Source organism: Mustelus asterias, chromosome 22, assembly GCF_964213995.1.
Source record: "Mustelus asterias chromosome 22, sMusAst1.hap1.1, whole genome shotgun sequence".
NCBI lineage: Eukaryota > Metazoa > Chordata > Chondrichthyes > Carcharhiniformes > Triakidae > Mustelus > Mustelus asterias.
The window spans coordinates 33,049,662-33,066,948 of NC_135822.1; the positions used below are offsets into that span (position 1 = coordinate 33,049,662).

Sequence of the window (17,287 nt, forward strand, 5' to 3'; positions counted from 1 at the left end):
TTCGCAGCGAGTGATTAGGATCTGGAATCATAGAAACCCTACAGTGCAGAAACAGGCCATTCGGCCCATCAAGTCTGCACCGACCACAGTCCCACCCAGGCCCTACTCCCATATCCCTACACATTTACCTGCTAATCCCTCTAACCTACGCATCTCAGGACACTAAGGGGCAATTTTAGCATGGCCAATCAACCTAACCCGCACATCTTTGGACTGTGGGAGGAAACCGGAGCACCCGGAGGAAACCCACGCAGACACGAGGAGAATGTACAAACTCCACACAGACAGTAACCCAAGCCACGAATCGAACCCAGGTTCTTGGAGCTGTGAAGCAGCAGTGCTAACCACTGTGCTACCGTGCCGCCTGAGTGTGTGAGGGAGCAAGCTTTGGTCAAGACTTTTGAAAGAGAATTAGATGATTACAGTTTCCAAAGAGAGAAAATGTGCAGGGCTCCAGGGGAAAGGTCGGGGAGTGTTAATTGGTGAGTTGCTCTTGCAGAGAGCCAGCACAAGCCCATTGAGCAAAATGACCTCCTCCTGTGCTTTCTTTTGAAATTCAACTAGTTAACAAAGCTGGATAAGTATTTGCCTGCTTGTGTTAGGTTGTCAAACGTATGCAACATGAAAATTGTTCTGAATTTTATTCATGAGAGATCATGAATGTTGCAACAACATCAGAAGTTGGGAGGAGTAAACTTGCACTCCAGAATGCCATGTTTTCACTGCAGTCTGAAACCACCAAGAGCTGGGCATGACCATTTGGGTATGGAGATCAAATAGATCATCCCAATTATTGCTGGGAAGTGGTTAGGATTTCACATTATTATGAATAGATGATGTGTGAAAGTACTGCAATTGGTTACAATCATTCCATAATTCTATGAATTTTTCTATTTTTCAGTATTTGCCTTCCAAGGGCAGTAATGTATACATCTCGCAAGCAGCAAAGTTTGACCCTTCCACCAAGATCTATGAAGTAAGTACCATGGACAACTAACGGCTCATTAGTACTCCAGTGATTGAACTAGGAATGAAATGTTTCCAAGTTCTCATTCACAAACTGAGCTTGCAGCGATTTGTCTAATGACACACATGCACCATATCGGTAATTTCTGGGAACATGAAAATTGTTCTGAATTTTATTCATGGGAGATCATGAATGTTGCAACAATATCAGAAGCTGGAGAGGAGTAAACTTGCTCTCCAGAATTCAGTGTTTTCACTGCAGTCTGAAACCACCAAGAGCTGGGCATGACCATTTGAGTATGGAGATCATGTAGATCATTCCAATTATTGCTGGGAAGTGGTTAGGATTTCACATTATTATGAATAGATGTTGTGTGAATGCATCCCAATTGGCTGCAATCAATTTGCCTATTGAGGCAGCATTCTATGACTTAAATATATTCTGTGATATAACTAAATCAAAAGTTTTTGAAATAGTTTCTAAGAACCATCTGCAGTTTTCAAGAATTATTGAATGCTATATCTGTTCTTGTATCGCACTGTTTCCATTTAAATGTCTGGCACTGTCTTTTGGAAGTTAGAAAAAGTAAACATGTTAATATTTGCAGGAGACTCCTGAGAGTGTGCCAGTATTCACAGTAGCTCTCCCTAGGAGATGTGCCAGTATTTACAGGAGGTCCCTTTGGAGCTTGTCTGTATTTTCAGGAGGTTCCCTGGAAGAATGCCAATAATACAGCTGGCCCCAAGTGTGCATCAGTGTTTACAAGTCTCCAGGAATGTGTCAGCACTTTAAAAATCCATGGAACTAAGTGATATTTTATACTGAGTAAAACTAAAGCGCTGCTTGGAGCTACTTTGAGTAGCACACCCAACTGATATCAAATATTAGTAGTGCATAGACCTGACAGGGAATAATATTCAGTAATGATTTACACAGAATGAAGGAAGTACATTGTAGCGCAATGGTTCCAAACTCTTTGTTTTTAGAGTTTGCAAGAAAAATTCCGTAATCCTCAATGTTAAATAATGCTAATACTTGCCTTAATTTGAGGTCAGAAGTCGGGAGCTCCAGTTCCCAATGAGCTGAGGCTTTCACGCATGCATCAGCTGGGAAATGGCCGCACATGTGCAGTTTGTTTCTAGGAACCAGCTCTGTGCTCCTGCACAGAAGAGGAGGAAACAGTGTGAAAAACGGGCCAGGGGATCTGAACCATCGTGCGTGAGCTATTATAGAAGTGCAATTGTTTGGTTAATTTTTTTAAATTCTCTTAACTGAAGTCCTACCTTGGAGTTTGCTGCAACCTTCCATGGGATCTCTTACCTCTGTCTCACGCAGTACACTTTCTCAGTCTTTTGAAATTCAACTAGTTAACAAAGCTGAATAAATCTTTGCCTGCTTGTGTTAGGTTGTCAAATGTGTGTTAATGTCATTGAAGTTGAGCTTCCCAAAAGTTCTTTCTCTAGTGATAGCTTAGAAGTTTTTGGTTTCTTTGTAAGTGAACAGAGGTTAGTGGGGCTCGGTTGCAGATAGGATGCAGGAAGCAGAGCATTGAATTGATATTGATATTGCTTTTATAATTTGTACTCTGGTAAGGGAGAAAATTGCTGGAAAATATTTTTAGGAGGACGTTCGCGAGATGTGGCATTTTCATGAAAGCGATTTGCAGGATGTTAAAGTTTGGCAATCACTGTTGTAGAGGATACATCATGGCCATGTAAATTAGTGAAGCTGATTGCGTAGCATCCTCTTTCTCATGGGATATTCATCATACGCTGCTGGTTACAACCTATAAATTTAGAATTGGGTGTTTAGGGCATGTTTTTGCAACCTATGGCAATGGGTTGAAATATTTTTCTTCAGTGTCACTCATATCATTGAAATAACAAAGCAGTGGTAATATAACGTTAGCATAATAACGCAGTAATTATAGACTGCTAAAAGGAGATAGTTTGTACAACACTACCTAATCCATTTGAAATGGTTATTGTCTGCTGTTCAAAGTAGTAGCATTGATGGTTCATTCATAGTTTAGTGAAAGGAACTAGTGTATGTCAAACAATCTCAACCTTTCACTCTTGTGTAACTTTAGGTCAGTAACAGGTGGAAGTTGCTGAGCCAGGAACAACTACAGAAAGAAACGGCCAAAAAGCAAGAACCGGCCATTAAAGCAAAGGATGCCCCAAAGCCTGAAGGTTGTCATAAGAAATTCCCATCATTTGTACATGATCGATGTCTGTCAAATATCTTTAAACACATTCAGTTTTTTTTACTTTTTATTTTCTGATGTCATGCTTGCGTTAGATCGCAGAATCAAATGAACAGAATTGAGGAGTATTAAAGTGTAGTGTGGGCATATCAATGTGCTGTGGTTGATACAACTCCAGTTTTTGTCCAAACAACTCACCACGTGTGGATTAATTCATTGATATAGACGGGAATAAGTCATCCATCAACTCCATTGATAATATGCAAGAACACGAGTAGGTCATTCAGCCCTTTGAGCTGCTCTGCCATTCAAATAGATTTTGGCTGATGTCCTGCATCCCAATTTGCTTGCCTTGGTTCCATATCCCTGAATGAGGATAATACACATGGTGAAAAAGGGAGACATTTTACTTTTTTTTCCACCTGTCCTTTGGTAAGAATACAGCAGGCAGCTGAAGCTCCAGGTATGCACCCTCCTCCATCCTCAGCACCTCTCTTCTGTCCTCTTTGCAGCCTGCAGCACCTGCAGTCAGGAATTGTATTTATTTGGCAACATATCTTAAATCATACTTGTATGACAGAGTGGTTAGCACTGCTGCTTCATAGGGCCGGGGACCCGGGTTCAATTCTGGTCTCGGGTGACTGTGTGGAGTTTGCATGTGCTCCCTGTGTCTGCATGGGTTTCCTCCGGGTGCTCCAGTTTCCACCTACAGTCTGAAAGGTGTGCAGGTTAGGTGGATTGGCCATGGTAAATTGCCCTTTATTGTCATGGCATTAGCAGGGTAATTATGTGTGGTTATGGGATCGGGCCTGGGTGAGATTGTGGTCAGTGCGGACTCGTTCTGCACTGTAGGGATTCTAAGATTTGAATTGGCATAGTAAGCACTGAGAGTTTGACATTGATGGAATGCAATAATTCCATATATTTTGTTTGCCAGTCTGAAGGCTGTGGCAGAGGCTTATATTCATATTTTCTTGTTGCAGCATTTAGCATTAGAAATTTGTTTCACCAGTCATGTAGTTCATTCCTTGAGTGACTTCCAAGAGTTGAATACACGATAACATTTCCCCCATCCATTTTGTGTACTGGTGCTTGAGATAATGATCTTTCATAGAGCTTACCAATGCTAGTTCATGTTTGTTACTGTATATAGTCATGAATGTCAGAGGTTACCCAGTGAGGGGAAACAATAAAACACACAGTTAGTTGTAAAAGTCAATTTGGAACTTTGGACATGAGGTTTCAATGTAAATAAATTAATACAACATTGGAGGTATTCATGCATATAAACATATCTGTAGACTTGTACTGTACTGGCATATTTGAATCTGTTCTCAAAACTACATGTATCTGTAAAATATATAGGAACAAGAGTAGGCCATTCAAACAGACCTGCTGCAGCATTTTGCTGGACTTATTTTTCACACTTTGAATAAATTGACTTCTCAAGCAAGTATCTACCTCCCTTTTGAATAACCTTTGACATTGCAGCTGTCCTACTCTGGGCCACTGTGTTCCATATTCTGACAACTGTGTGGAGGTGTTTTTCTCGACTTTTTATAACTGGTTTAGCATAAAAGTCCTAGGGCTTTGTCCCCTTGTTCTGGATTCACCGGAGGGAAGGGCCATTTGTTAGCTGTCAATTCTCATCATAGCACACCTTGATTTGATCATTTGATCTGAACATGCTGATCCCTAGAGATTATACCTACAGTTACCCTAGTCTGGCTTTGTAGCTCAGTCCCTTAATCCCAGGTATGATCATTGATGGCCGTGCTCCAAGGCCGGTAAAACATGCCTCAAAGTTCAACACATCCTTCCAAATGAAGGTTGCTATTTGCTCTATGTAACCACAGTAGCACATCCTTGTTTTGTAGCAATTTGCATGCAACCAAGTCCACTGACGAGGAGCGGGAAGAGTTTTTAAGTTTTATTGTTACAGCCCAGTGTATTATGCTCCCAGTGTATTATGTCTGTAGTTGTATTGTTTAGTTTTGTCTTTGCCTTTCAGTTGTGCGACAACAGACACAACAGGATTACATTGCTGAAGTACAAGAAATCCCTTCAGTCAGACAGCAGGCTGCGGTAAGTCAGAGGGTTTTTTTTATCTCTTAAGTCTACTTCGCTAGAATGGGTGTGTGCAACACTAAAAAGTGCTGTGAAACACTAAGGAGTGTTGTGATGTGGGTTTCCATCTACTATTGTGGTTATCTCCACAACTGAGCTCCTGACTTAACTGGGACCCCATTTCAAAATGATAAGAGAAGACCAGGCAGATCTGGTGAACTGCCTTCCCTGGCTGGACTTGTGGAACTCCTCGCGATTGGTTTCAAAGTAATGTTGGCTTTCTCAGCTGTGACCAGTGATGTGAATTTCCTGCTGATAAAGGGAAAATGTATTTTGAGGGAATATTCCAACCAGAGTATTTAAATCACCAAAAGGTGTCTTGTAAGGAATGGTTGCATGGTGAGAGAATTCATTTTATTGAGAAATCTGGAGCCAAGGCCCACAATTCAATAAAAGGCCAAGGCAGAAAATATTTGGAGAGAAGATAAACCTGGGTTTAAAAGGCTATAGATTGTATGAGGGAGTCACGTGAAGATTTTCATATCTTGGGAAAATTTTATTTATTAATGTCGCAAGTAGGCTTACAATTAACACTGCAGTGAAGTTGCTGTGAAAATCCCCTAGTCGCCTGTTTGGGTACACTGAGGGAGAATTTAGCACGGCCAATGTACCTAACCGGCACATCCTTCGGACTGTGGGAGGAAACCGGAGCACTCGGAGGAATCACACGCAGACACGGGGAGAACATGCAGACTTCACACAGACAGTCACCCAAACCGGGAATCAAACCCGGGTCACTGGTACTGTGAGGCAGCAGTGCTAACCACTGTGCCACCGTGCCGCTCGTAGTATGGATTAGAGTAGAATGTGGCGCATTGATAATGAAAGCAGGGAGGGAAAATGTGTTGGGCAATGTATGTTGCTGAGGAGAAATAAATCTGCTGTTTTAAATGTACTGAGGAAACCTAATATTGCAACGCACAATGAAATAGCAACCCTGTAGAAAGAAAACACAAAAATTGCGAACCTCCCATCCCACTTTATAGTTTATGTCCGCCACGTAACTGGTGCCTGCCAGTTTACCTAGTTAATGCCAGAGCCCAGAATAATTGTCACAGTTCATTGCTGATGTGTTATCTGCTTTTATGTTATGGTTGTTAGTTCTGAAAATGTAGCTGCAACAAGTTGTTTCTTCAATTCATATTGAAGTAATTTTAGTTCAAATTAAGCTCTGATGAAGGTGTATGAATTCTATCATCACAGCACCTTGAAGAAATTTATCCAAGATTGGTTTTCTGTACTGATGTTTGCAATGTTTTTCTCTGATATACTTAAATGCTGAGTTTTAATAGCTTTATCGATCCCATCAATAATACAGAAAGAACAATTTTAAACTAATCAGTGTCTTTAGCTAAGAGTGATGGTCCAACCATAGGCGAAGTGAGCTCTTGAGTTTTTTGGGAGGTGGTGGGGGGTAGGCAGGCAGGGCGGTCGGTGTGGGGGTGGGGCAGGGGGATTGTTAGGAGGGAAGACAAAACACAGTACGCTTTTGTGCATTATCTCATAGTGTGAGAATTTTTGATTTGGTTTCATTTATTATTGTCACATGTATTAGTATACAGTGAAAATATTGTTTCTTGCGCACTATACAGACAAAGCATACTGTTCATAGTGAAGGAAAGGAGAAAGTGCAGAATGTAGTGTTACAATCATAGCTAGGGCGTAGAGAAAGATCAACTTAATGCAAGGTGGTCCATTCAAAAGTCTGATGGCAACAAGGAAGAAGCTGTTCTTGAGTCAGTTGGTATGTGACCTCCGACTTTTGTATCTTTTTCCCGACGGAAGAAGGCGGAAGAGTGTGTGTCTGGGGTGCGTGGGGTTCTTGATTATACAGGTTGCTTTTTCATTGGGAAATAAAACTTTGAAATAAGACTTTGAACTAAAAGCAGGCTTATGTAAGCACCGCAATGAAGTTACTTTATTGTGAAAACCTTTAGTTCAAAATCTGCCATCAGACGTTTGAATGGACCTACCTCGTATTAAGTTGATCTTTCTCTACACCCGAGCTATGACTGTAACACTACGTTCTACATTTGGGAAATAAAACACACTGTTTCAATCACCCAACATCCCTGAGTCAGGTTTAGCAATAATAAATACAGGGTAAAGTTGTACCTTTGCTTGTTCCCAACAATGTGCCTCAATTCTAACTTCAGAAGAACTTTCCCTGTTGCACCATTTTTCACAACAGCTATAGTCTGCCTTCTGTCGGTGGGGTTGCATGTTCAATCTTTTATTGTGCTGTGGACCCAACTCAATTAAGATGGCCCGAACTCATTCACATCAAATCATTTTATCTCAGTAGCTTTAGGACTCAGAGGCTAAAGATTACCACAGTACCAAGTCCCTTGGGTAAAGTATTGTACAGTATTGAACAACCATTAAAGAAGTGATTGCTTTGATTTTAAAAAAATAAGTGCTGCAAGTTTTGAAACAAAAATGAAACACAAGAGACATTGAGCAGATCATTCTACATCTGCTGATACAGCACCAGAATCCTCAAAGTACATAAGTTCTCTCACCAAATGCTGCCTGAATTGCTGAATGTTGATCACACTTTCTGTTTTTGGATAATGTAATGTTTCACATAGGTCATTATGCTCTGAATCTACAGTTCCTACCCTGGTTATAGAGGCAGTTACACTGTCAGTACTTTGTCCTAGTACAAATTCTCATTGTTATGTGTAGTATTGCTTGTTATATTTTAACTATTGTGGCCACCCCAGTTTGGGTTCGTCATCCACACTATAGCCTTGTTGCCAATCCTTGAACTGTTGCATGTTTTCACTTTTTTATTCTCATTCTTTGTTTTGTTTGTATTTCCGCTTTGCCTTTTGTGTATGAGAGGATTGTGGTATCAACGGTGCTTTGGAGTCCAGCCCATTGGCAAAGCCCTAGTCCATTCAAATCTCACAATTCTAATATTGCATTTTTAAAAAAGTTTATCTAACAAGTGTTCTTCTACTTGATGTCTTGTTCAGTGCTGTGTAATTCCATTCCATGTCGTATTTTACCTCATGGATTAATATAGATGCTACATGGTATGGTCACTTGTGGGAGGATTTGAAATGGCTGGGATGAGTTAGAGTAAATGTACGTCCAAACTCTTCATGTGTCTCCACCTCTCAGATGGCAGCAGAACAGCAATCGGTGAAGAGGGAACGAACAAAGAGCGGGCCAGGAACCGAGGCAGCGCCTCCAGAAAAGAAGAAGCCAAAATCGGGGATAGAAGAGCCAAAAAATTCCAAAAGCTACAAGCCATTCGATTACAGCAAGTCTGATTTCAAAGTTTTTGCAGGTCAGTTCTGGCTCAATCTTTAGTTTAACGCTCTTCAGTGTTATTCAGTATTATCTCTCCCATCCTGGGTGACATTGTGGTACCACTGTGTGATTAGCACTGCTGCCTCACAGCACCAAGGTCCTGGGTTCAATTCCAGCCTTGGGTGACTGTGTGGAATTTGCATATTCTCACCATGTTTGCGTGAGTTTCCTCCTGGTGCTCCAGTTTCCTCCCACACTCCAAAGATGTGTAGGTTAGATGAATTGGCCATGCTAAATTGCCCCTTAGTGTCCAAAGATGTGTCAATTCGGGGGATTATTTGGGGTCATGGGAATGGGGCAAGGAGTCGGCCTACGTAAGATTCTCTGTTGGAGAATCGATGCAGGCTTGATGGGCCAAATGGCCTCCTTCTGCACTGTTGGGATTCTATGATCCTCCTGCTCTGAGGCAGCAGGTGAAGCTTGTTAAGTCAATTTCCATAGAGCACAGGAAGGTTTCTGTTGAACCTATAATTATTGTGTCTTTAACAGAAGTGCCAGTCTGTTTTTTTTTTCTCTTTTTTGAAGTGGAAAAGGATTGTGTTCAACTTCCATAACCTATAAACAAGTTTGTGGCAAATTTTGAAAAGCTCAACTAATAGGTGGTGCGTTATTGTGTAAAATGTGCATTTATATTAGAATATTTTGATACTATCTTTCAGCTGGCAGCAAATCTAAGGAATCAACACAGTTTGATCCCAGTTCTGAAGCAGAAGTGCCTCATTCTAAGGTAAAACCACTATTCCAAATATGCACCAAAAAGGCCAACTCATGCAATGATGCAACTTAGATTTTCTTTTTAGTGAACTGGCCCCCATGAATCCTGTGGGGATTGTGACATTCCAATCGAAGATCAGTTAAAACGTTATAAAAATGCTTATTACTCATTTTAGAGATGCCATTCTGAAACTGACAATCTTGGCCCCCATGACACGAGGAAGCCAGTACCCTGCATCTTTGCATGCTAGGCATTGGAGCAGAATTGGTGGCTAATGTTTCCTCACCAGTCTCACCTCTTCCACCAACGCCACAAAAGTTTATGAATGTAAGAAACTCTCACTTCTGCCCTAGGTTTTCTGAAAGGGGACAAAGACCCGGTCGAATGAGATCTTTCCCAAATTGCCTGTCAGTTTAGATTGCGCAGCACCCTTCCAAAGCCCAGGAATATCCGTAGCTTAGTGTCCAAATTCACTCGCGAAGAATAATCACTTAGACAAGGTAACAGAGGGGTAATGATTCCTTGGCATTGTGCACCGGCAGTGCTATAACCAGATCTACAGGAGCAAACACTGTCACATGGTTAGAGAAAGAATTGCAATTGAAAAGTTTTAAGTATAATGACTTGTACTTAATTTTGCTGGTCAGTGCAATGTTTGTAGTCTGTCAGGAAAGTGAGACATGTTTACTCTGTTCCTCGGGTTAATAAGTAACACAGCGTTCGTTGACATCTGTTTTTAAAAATATTTGGGGGCGATTCTCCCAGCCCGCCATGCTGCTTTAGCAGCACAGAGGGCCGGGAGACTCGAGCGGAGGCCATGTAGCGGGCTTACCGCTGAGCACCACGGCCTCAGTGCATCTCTGGCTGCCGGATTTCCCGCATCGACAGCTCTATGCCAGAAATCGGCGTGGAGCTGAATAAATTATTCAAATGGGGATTTGCAACCCAGTCGCGGGCCCAGGACTGAAGACTCCGGGCCTGCTAGCATCTCCGCCCCACCAGTCCAGCAGGGTTTATAACAGCTCCCCACTAGCAAGGAGCTGGCGGCCCTACCCAGCTAGGGGTCCCACTGCCACTCTGCTTTAGGGATTGGTGGCAGAGGGAGGGAGGCCAGTGATCGGGGCTGGCCATCAGGTTGGATCGGGGCTGTCGGTGGCGGGTGGGGAGATTTGGGAAGGGGTGGGATGGGGCTGGCCTGGACACGTCCGGGAGCCAGCGGTCGGCCCGCGGTGGGATCAGTGGGGCGGTGATGGGGGTTTTGCTGTGCTGGTCAGCAATCAGGAGACCGGCAGTGTGGAGCTGACAGATCGGCGCATGCGCAGTGGCCTGTGCAGCACAATGCCGCTGGCCTCTTCAGCGGGAATAGGCTCCGCCCATAGATTTCTAATGGGATTCATGTGGGAGATTCATTTTGAAAATCCCGCTGAAAAAACAGTGGGATTTACTCCAGTTTTTACATAAATTCAGCACTTAGAATTTCTTTGGGAGAATCCCACCCTCAATCTTCTTAAACTGTTGATAATGTCAGCCTGACTTTGTGATAGCACTCCTCTGAATGATTGTGAGTGTAAGGCACTTGAGGATTTGACCTTTCAGAGTAGTATTGGGGGAATGCTGCATTGTCTGAAGTGCTCTTCCTCGAATTAGCTCTAAAACCAAGGCCCAACTTCTTGTTTGTGTCGGTTGTAGAAGATTCCATGACAATTTTTTTTTGAAGAGTAGTGAGTTCTCCCGGTGTCCCTCAATCCTCATCACCAAAGCAGTCTAAATGAGCATTCATTCGTTTGCTGCCTTTCACGGGTCAGCTCCTGATTTAACAACAATAACTGCATTTCAAAAGTATTGATTGTTGAGAAGCACTTTAGACCTTCAGAAGCTGTGAAAAGCATTGTGTAAGTGCGAACTGTTGCTTTGTAGAGTAGAAGATGTTGGATATGTACTCAGTCACTTGATAAGGTCTGTGTCAGTGCAGTTACTAGGGATATATTGACATGGGTGAGATGTTCAGTTATGATATTTTGTCAAATCCTATCTTCACTCATAAGTTCTGAAAATATCCTTGTAAATGTGGTTTTTTTGCTGTGAATTTGCACCCTAGGCATCAGGGGCCTTGGTCTCCTGTGATGTTACAGGGCTATTTTATGGGACACATTTTCCAGTTAACTAGTCATCCAGATTCACGCATGGTTTTTAAACAACAAAAATGCGAATGATAGTGCCTGTATTCATTTAAAAAGGCAAGGGATATATTACACATTTACAGGACCATTGTCGGTTATAAGATTGTTGGTGTATTTGCGTTATCAAATTTAAAGCTGGATCACAGCTTCATATATGTTCAGCCTGCAGTCAGCAGGCATACCAATGGATTGTCCCAAACTGCCTGGGATTATTCTGTATTTGAGGGTTTTCACTATGACTGAAAGGTAGAATTTTACCCACAGGAGGAGGCCAGTTAGGTTATCGTATTTGCACTGACTTTCTGAAATCTGTCCATTCTTTAATCCTTTCCCTGTGCCCTTTTTAAATAATTTATTTTTCTAATATTTATCCACTTCCCTTTATTTTAAAAAGGAGCAATTCTTAGCTGATACTATTCTTCCTGCTCTCATTTACTGGTGAGGCGGTGGCCTAGTGGTATTATTGCCAGACTATTAATCCAGAAACTCAGCTAATGTTCTGGGAACCTGGGTTTGAATCCCGCCACCGGCAGGTGGTAGAATTTGAATTCAATTTTAAAAATGTGGAATTAAGATGACCATGAAACCATTGTCGATTGTCGGAAAAACCCACCTGGTTCACTAATGTCCTTTGTGGAAGGAAATCTACCGGCCGTACCTGGTCTGGCCTACGCGTGACTCCGGAGGCACAAGAACTTCCCTCTGAACAAGGGCAACTCGGGATGGGCAATAAATGCTGACCAGCCAGTGACGCTCATGTCCCATGAATGAATAAAAAGTAATAACTCTTGAGAAGCCAGCTACTTGAGTTGTTACAGAACTTTAACCACCAAAATGTGCAAAAGCTGGTGAAGATTGGAGGAGAGTATGGGACCCCCATCTTTGCAAATGATGTTGGTCACCAGTGTAACTGTCCAGACCTGCACTTGAGTGCATCGATGCACTAGACAAGGTTTTGTTTCAATAAAATTGAAGGGGGCTGAGTGTGTGGGCATCTGCATGGCAGATGCGGTATAATGTGGATAAATGTGAGATTGTCCACTTTGGTAGCAATAATAGGAAGGCAGATTATTACTTGAATGGGTGTAAATTGAGAGAGGTGGATACCCAGAGACCTTGGAGTCCTCGTGCATCAGTCGCTGAAATTAAGCACGCAGGTACAGCAGGCAGTAAAGAAGGCAAATGGTATGTTGGCCTTTAAAGCGAGAGGATTTGAGTATAGGGATGTTTAGCTGCAATTGTGAGGGCATTGGTGAGGCCACACCTGGAGTATTGTGTGCAGTTTTGGTGTCCTTATCTGAGGAAGGATGTCCTTGCTATAGAGAGAGTGCAGTGAAGGTTTACCAGGGATGCAGGTCTGTCATATGAGGAGAGACTACGTCAGTTAGGATTATATTCACTGGGGTTTAGAAGAGTGAGAGGGGATCTCATAGAAACTTATAAAATTCTATCAGGGTTAGACAGGGTAGATTCAGAAAGAATATTCCCAATGGCGGAGGAGTCCAGAACTAGGGGTCATGGTTTGAGGATAAGGGGTAAACCTTTTAGAATTGAGATGAGGATAAATTTCTTCACCCAGCGAGTGGTGAATGTGTGGAATTCACTACCACAGTAGTTGAGCCAAAATGTGTGATTTCAAGAAGAAATTAGATATAGCTCTTGGGGCTAAAGGGATCAAGGGATATGGGGGGGAAGGGGGATCAGGATATTGAATTTGATAATCAGCCATGATCGAAATGAATGGCAGAGTGGGCTCGAAGGGCCGAATGGCCTCCTCTTGCTGCTAGTTTCTACATTTCTATGACTTTCTTTCCAAACTTCCCAATTGCATCAATTCATCACCATAACTGGATCGAAAAAATCAGCTTCTGTGCGTTTCCCATCAAAGTACTTTCAATAAATGTTTTTGTAAACTTTTCTGATTATAGCCTTTTCTGTGATGTTGACCTTGTGTCGATGCCAAAGCTGGATGAATGCTCTGTAGCGTTATTTTTATACGAACATTTATAAATGGAAGGTTTTAAATATCTTTAAACAGTCCTAACTAAACGTTCTCTGGTTTAGAAAACTGGAAAGAAGAATCGTCAATCTGCAGGAAACAGAAGCATGACCTTCACCAGTAATAAATCAGACAGGTATGTGCTTATAAAGCAGTTATTACTGAAATAACTTGGTAAAGCCTCACCCTTGCACCAGGATGTAAAGCATATCCAGCCTAGTTGCACATTTGGGGTGGCACAGTGGTTAGCACTGCTGCCTCACAGCGCCAGGGACCCAGGTTCGATTCTGGCCTTGGGTCACTGTCTGTGTGGAGTTTGCATGCTCTCCCCGTGTCTGCATGGGTTTCTTCCACATGCGTCAGTTTCCTCCCACAGTCCAAAGATGTGCGGGTTAGGTTGATTGGCCATGCTAAATCGACCCTAGTGTCAGGGGATTAGCAAGGTAAATATGCGGGGTTACAGGAATAGAGCCTGGGAGGATTGTGGTCAGTGCAGACCCGATGGGCCAAATGGCCGCCTCCTGCACTGTAGGGATTCTATGATTAGCAACCTGAATGAAGGAGTGACATCAGATGCTACAATACATAGTCATTGCATGGAGTACTGCAGAAAAAAACCTGTGACTGAAATATGTTAAATGCCTCCATTTTAAAGCATCCCAGTATTTTCAAGTACACGTTTCTGATGGGGAGTAGAGCGGCCTCTCTGCGTATTGTAAGTGAAGCCACAAGTTTTCCTATTCATTGTAAAACAGACAGAATCACTGAATGCAATACAGAACACTGGTGATGAAAGGTACTTGATTGGTTTTAATTTCTAGAATTTCTTGGACATAGTTGCACTGTGAGAAGCTTTATACAATAAATCTTTTAACAAAATAGTAAATTTGCTTTTGGGTGGTTATTATTCCTGAAAGCCTGAAATCTGGTAATAAAAGCAGACATTTGACTAAAATGCCTACTATGTGCCTCTGGTCTTTATAAACCAGTCAAAAAGTACTTAACTATAATATGCCAATTCCAAAATTAATCTGAGATGGTTCTTCTCAGGCAGACAGAAATAAGAGTAGGCCATTAAGCCCCTTTGTGTCTGTTCTTCTCTTTGATTAGATAGTGGCTGATCTTAATGCCAAATACTTGCCTTGGCTCCAAATCTATCAACATTAGTTTGGAAATTTTCAATGGACCCTCAGCCTCGACAGCTTTCTGGGGGAGAGAATTCCAGATTTTCACTGTCCTTTGTGTGAAGGGGTGTTTTCTGACGTCGCCACGAACAATCGAGCTCTAATTTTAATTAATCCCTCTTGTCAGCCATTTGAAATCAGGATGTGTTGCATAATGCTAATCTATGTATTTTCCTTTTCCCTGATACGCAGAGGCTTCAGGCACAGCTGGCCAAAGAGATAGAGATTGAGGTCGGACTGCCCTGAACAAAACTACCTTTGCTGCCAGGCTATTATTGTTTCCACGTCAATATTATGTACTTGATTGGTTTTAATTTCTAGAATTTCTTGGACATTGTTGCACTGTGAGAGGCTTTATACAATAAACCTTTTAACAAAATGGTAAATTTGCCTTTGGGTGGTTATTAATTCGATTGCAGCATCGAACTGGAACCTGTAGACAACTGCCATCCTGAAAAGTAATGAACATTTTTGCAGAGACAAAACTCATGTATCATTCTGGGGGGAAAATTCCTCGATTATTTATCCCTTCTTATGAACTGATTTGATGCCTGATCCAAATAGCCATTCATTTATGAAGCTTGATTTCAAGCATTGTGTTCCAGGGCTGCATCACCAATCTGACCGTACACATATCCTTCAAACAGGGGCCTCAGGAAAGGTCAGGAGTGAGAGTTCTGGTCATGTTAGGGGGGATTGGGGATTGCCTCTCCTTAACCCAGAGGTGCTGAGGCCAGTTCCAGGGCTAAGCTTCAGCTGAGACCTGCTTACTCGGCTAGAGTGGGAATCAAACCGGGGCCAATGGAACTTTATCACGTGATTAGGTACACTTACCCACTTTCCCGAAGGGGGTTAAATGTATTGGTTTGAAATATTTACAGATTTAATCTTAGTGATGGGAAAGACTGGCTCCATGGAAATGTCATCAACCAAACCTTCATTGCCATAACTGTAGGTTCCAGATGTAGCACGTTGCTAGATTCATAGTCAATAGATTGTGTAGGGCATGCATTTTGTACTCACAAACCTTACTTCCTATTGTCATGATATTGTGTCGCAGCTTTCTTTCATCATTTAAATGTGTAAATCCCTATGTCAGCATTTTCTATCCAGTTTGGCTATGCCAGCTGTCATTGTAGTTTAAAGAATGAACCAAAATACCAGTCAGGTTAGTACAGGTGCTTGATTTGTTTAACTAGAGTCAGATGGTCATATGTTACATATCAGTGCAGCCTATACTTGCTTTTCTCAGTTGGGTGATTCTGCTTCTTGTATTGGACATTGGGCTGCAATATTCACTGACACTGCCTTGAACCATTCCTCCTTGGAAAGGATCATAGAGTGACTTAGTGATTTTGGAAGATAAGGTGCAAGTTCATAAGATATAGGACCAGATTTAGGCCATTTGGCCCATGAAGTCCGCTCTGCCATTCGATCATGGCTGATAAGCTCCTCATCCCCGTTTTCCTGCCTTCTTCCCATAACCCTTCAACCCATTACCAATTAAAAATCTATCCAACTCCTCCTTAAATTTACTCACTGTCCCAGCATCCACCGCACTTTGGGGAAGCGAATTCCACAGATTCACAACCCTTTGGGAGAAGTAGTTTCTCCTCAACTCTGTTTTAAATTTGCTGTCCCTTATGCTAAGACTGCTGCAAACGAGGAGGGAGATGGGCATCGTGGTTAGCCCCCCCGAGAAACTGCATGGGAGGAAATGCAGCTTTTCGCTGGACGAGAGAATGATCAGACATGCAGGACAATTTTCACCTGCGCCAGGCGTTTTCAAAGTGGGAGCCACGTCCCGCAAGTGGTTTGTGAGATGTTGAGAATGAGTCACTGGGTAAATTCTCGCTGCCCTATAAACTGATCCTGTTCCAAAAAAAAAATGCAGCATCTTATGTGATCCTGTTTAAAAAAATACAGGGTGTTCTGTTTATAGAGCGCATTTTGTAGAAGGCGGTATGACAATGAGGACTTCTCAGTCAATGACAGCCAGCATGAGGGCTTTTGATGTGAAGGAAAAGCTTAGTATTGCCTCGTACAATTCAAGTTACTTTCTGAAGGAAAAGCTAAAAATTAAGGGAGAGGTGTATTTTTAAATGTACAGTAAATCCCATTTATTTGATTTGATTTATTATTGTCGCATGTATTTGGGATACAGTGACAAGTATTGCTTTTTGCGCGCTATACAGACAAAGCATACCGTTGGGAGAGTACATGAGAGAGAAGGAAAGCAGAGGGTGCAGAATATATCATTGAGTTACTGGTAGGGTGGAGAAAAAGATCAGCTTAATATATGGTAAGTGCATTCAAAAGTCTAATGGCAGCAGGGAACAAGCTGTTCTTGAGTCAGTTGGTACGTGACCTCAGGTTTTGTATCTTTTTCCCGACGGAATAAGGTGGAAGAGAGAATATCCAGGGTGCGTTTAGTCCTTGATAATGCTGGCTGCTTTTCCGCAGCAGCGGGAAGACAGGTTCAGTGGATGGGTGGCTGGTTTGCGTGATGGACTGGGCTTCGTTCATGACCCTTTGTAGTTTATTGCGGTCTTGGTCAGAGCAGGAGCCATACCAAGCTGTGAAACAAC

At 42.3% G+C, this 17,287-nt stretch overlaps 1 protein-coding gene across 2 annotated transcripts in view; it reads left to right on the plus strand.

Annotated features, from left to right (window-relative positions):
• The window catches only part of exosc10 (exosome component 10), a 63,629-nt gene extending 48,544 nt beyond the window's left edge, over nt 1-15,085 (plus strand). Inside the window, exons 19-26 of one of the 2 annotated variants that reach the window (XM_078239105.1) lie at nt 902-976; nt 3,057-3,159; nt 5,185-5,258; nt 8,430-8,598; nt 9,281-9,348; nt 13,581-13,651; nt 14,171-14,230; nt 14,892-15,085. In XM_078239105.1, coding sequence (XP_078095231.1) covers nt 902-976; nt 3,057-3,159; nt 5,185-5,258; nt 8,430-8,598; nt 9,281-9,348; nt 13,581-13,651; nt 14,171-14,201 — 591 coding nt within the window. In that variant the 3' untranslated portion in view covers nt 14,202-14,230; nt 14,892-15,085. The remainder of the gene's footprint in view (nt 1-901; nt 977-3,056; nt 3,160-5,184; nt 5,259-8,429; nt 8,599-9,280; nt 9,349-13,580; nt 13,652-14,170; nt 14,231-14,891) is intronic. The other variant, XM_078239104.1, reaches the window with a different exon arrangement.
• Nucleotides 15,086-17,287: the final 2,202 nt, after the last annotated feature.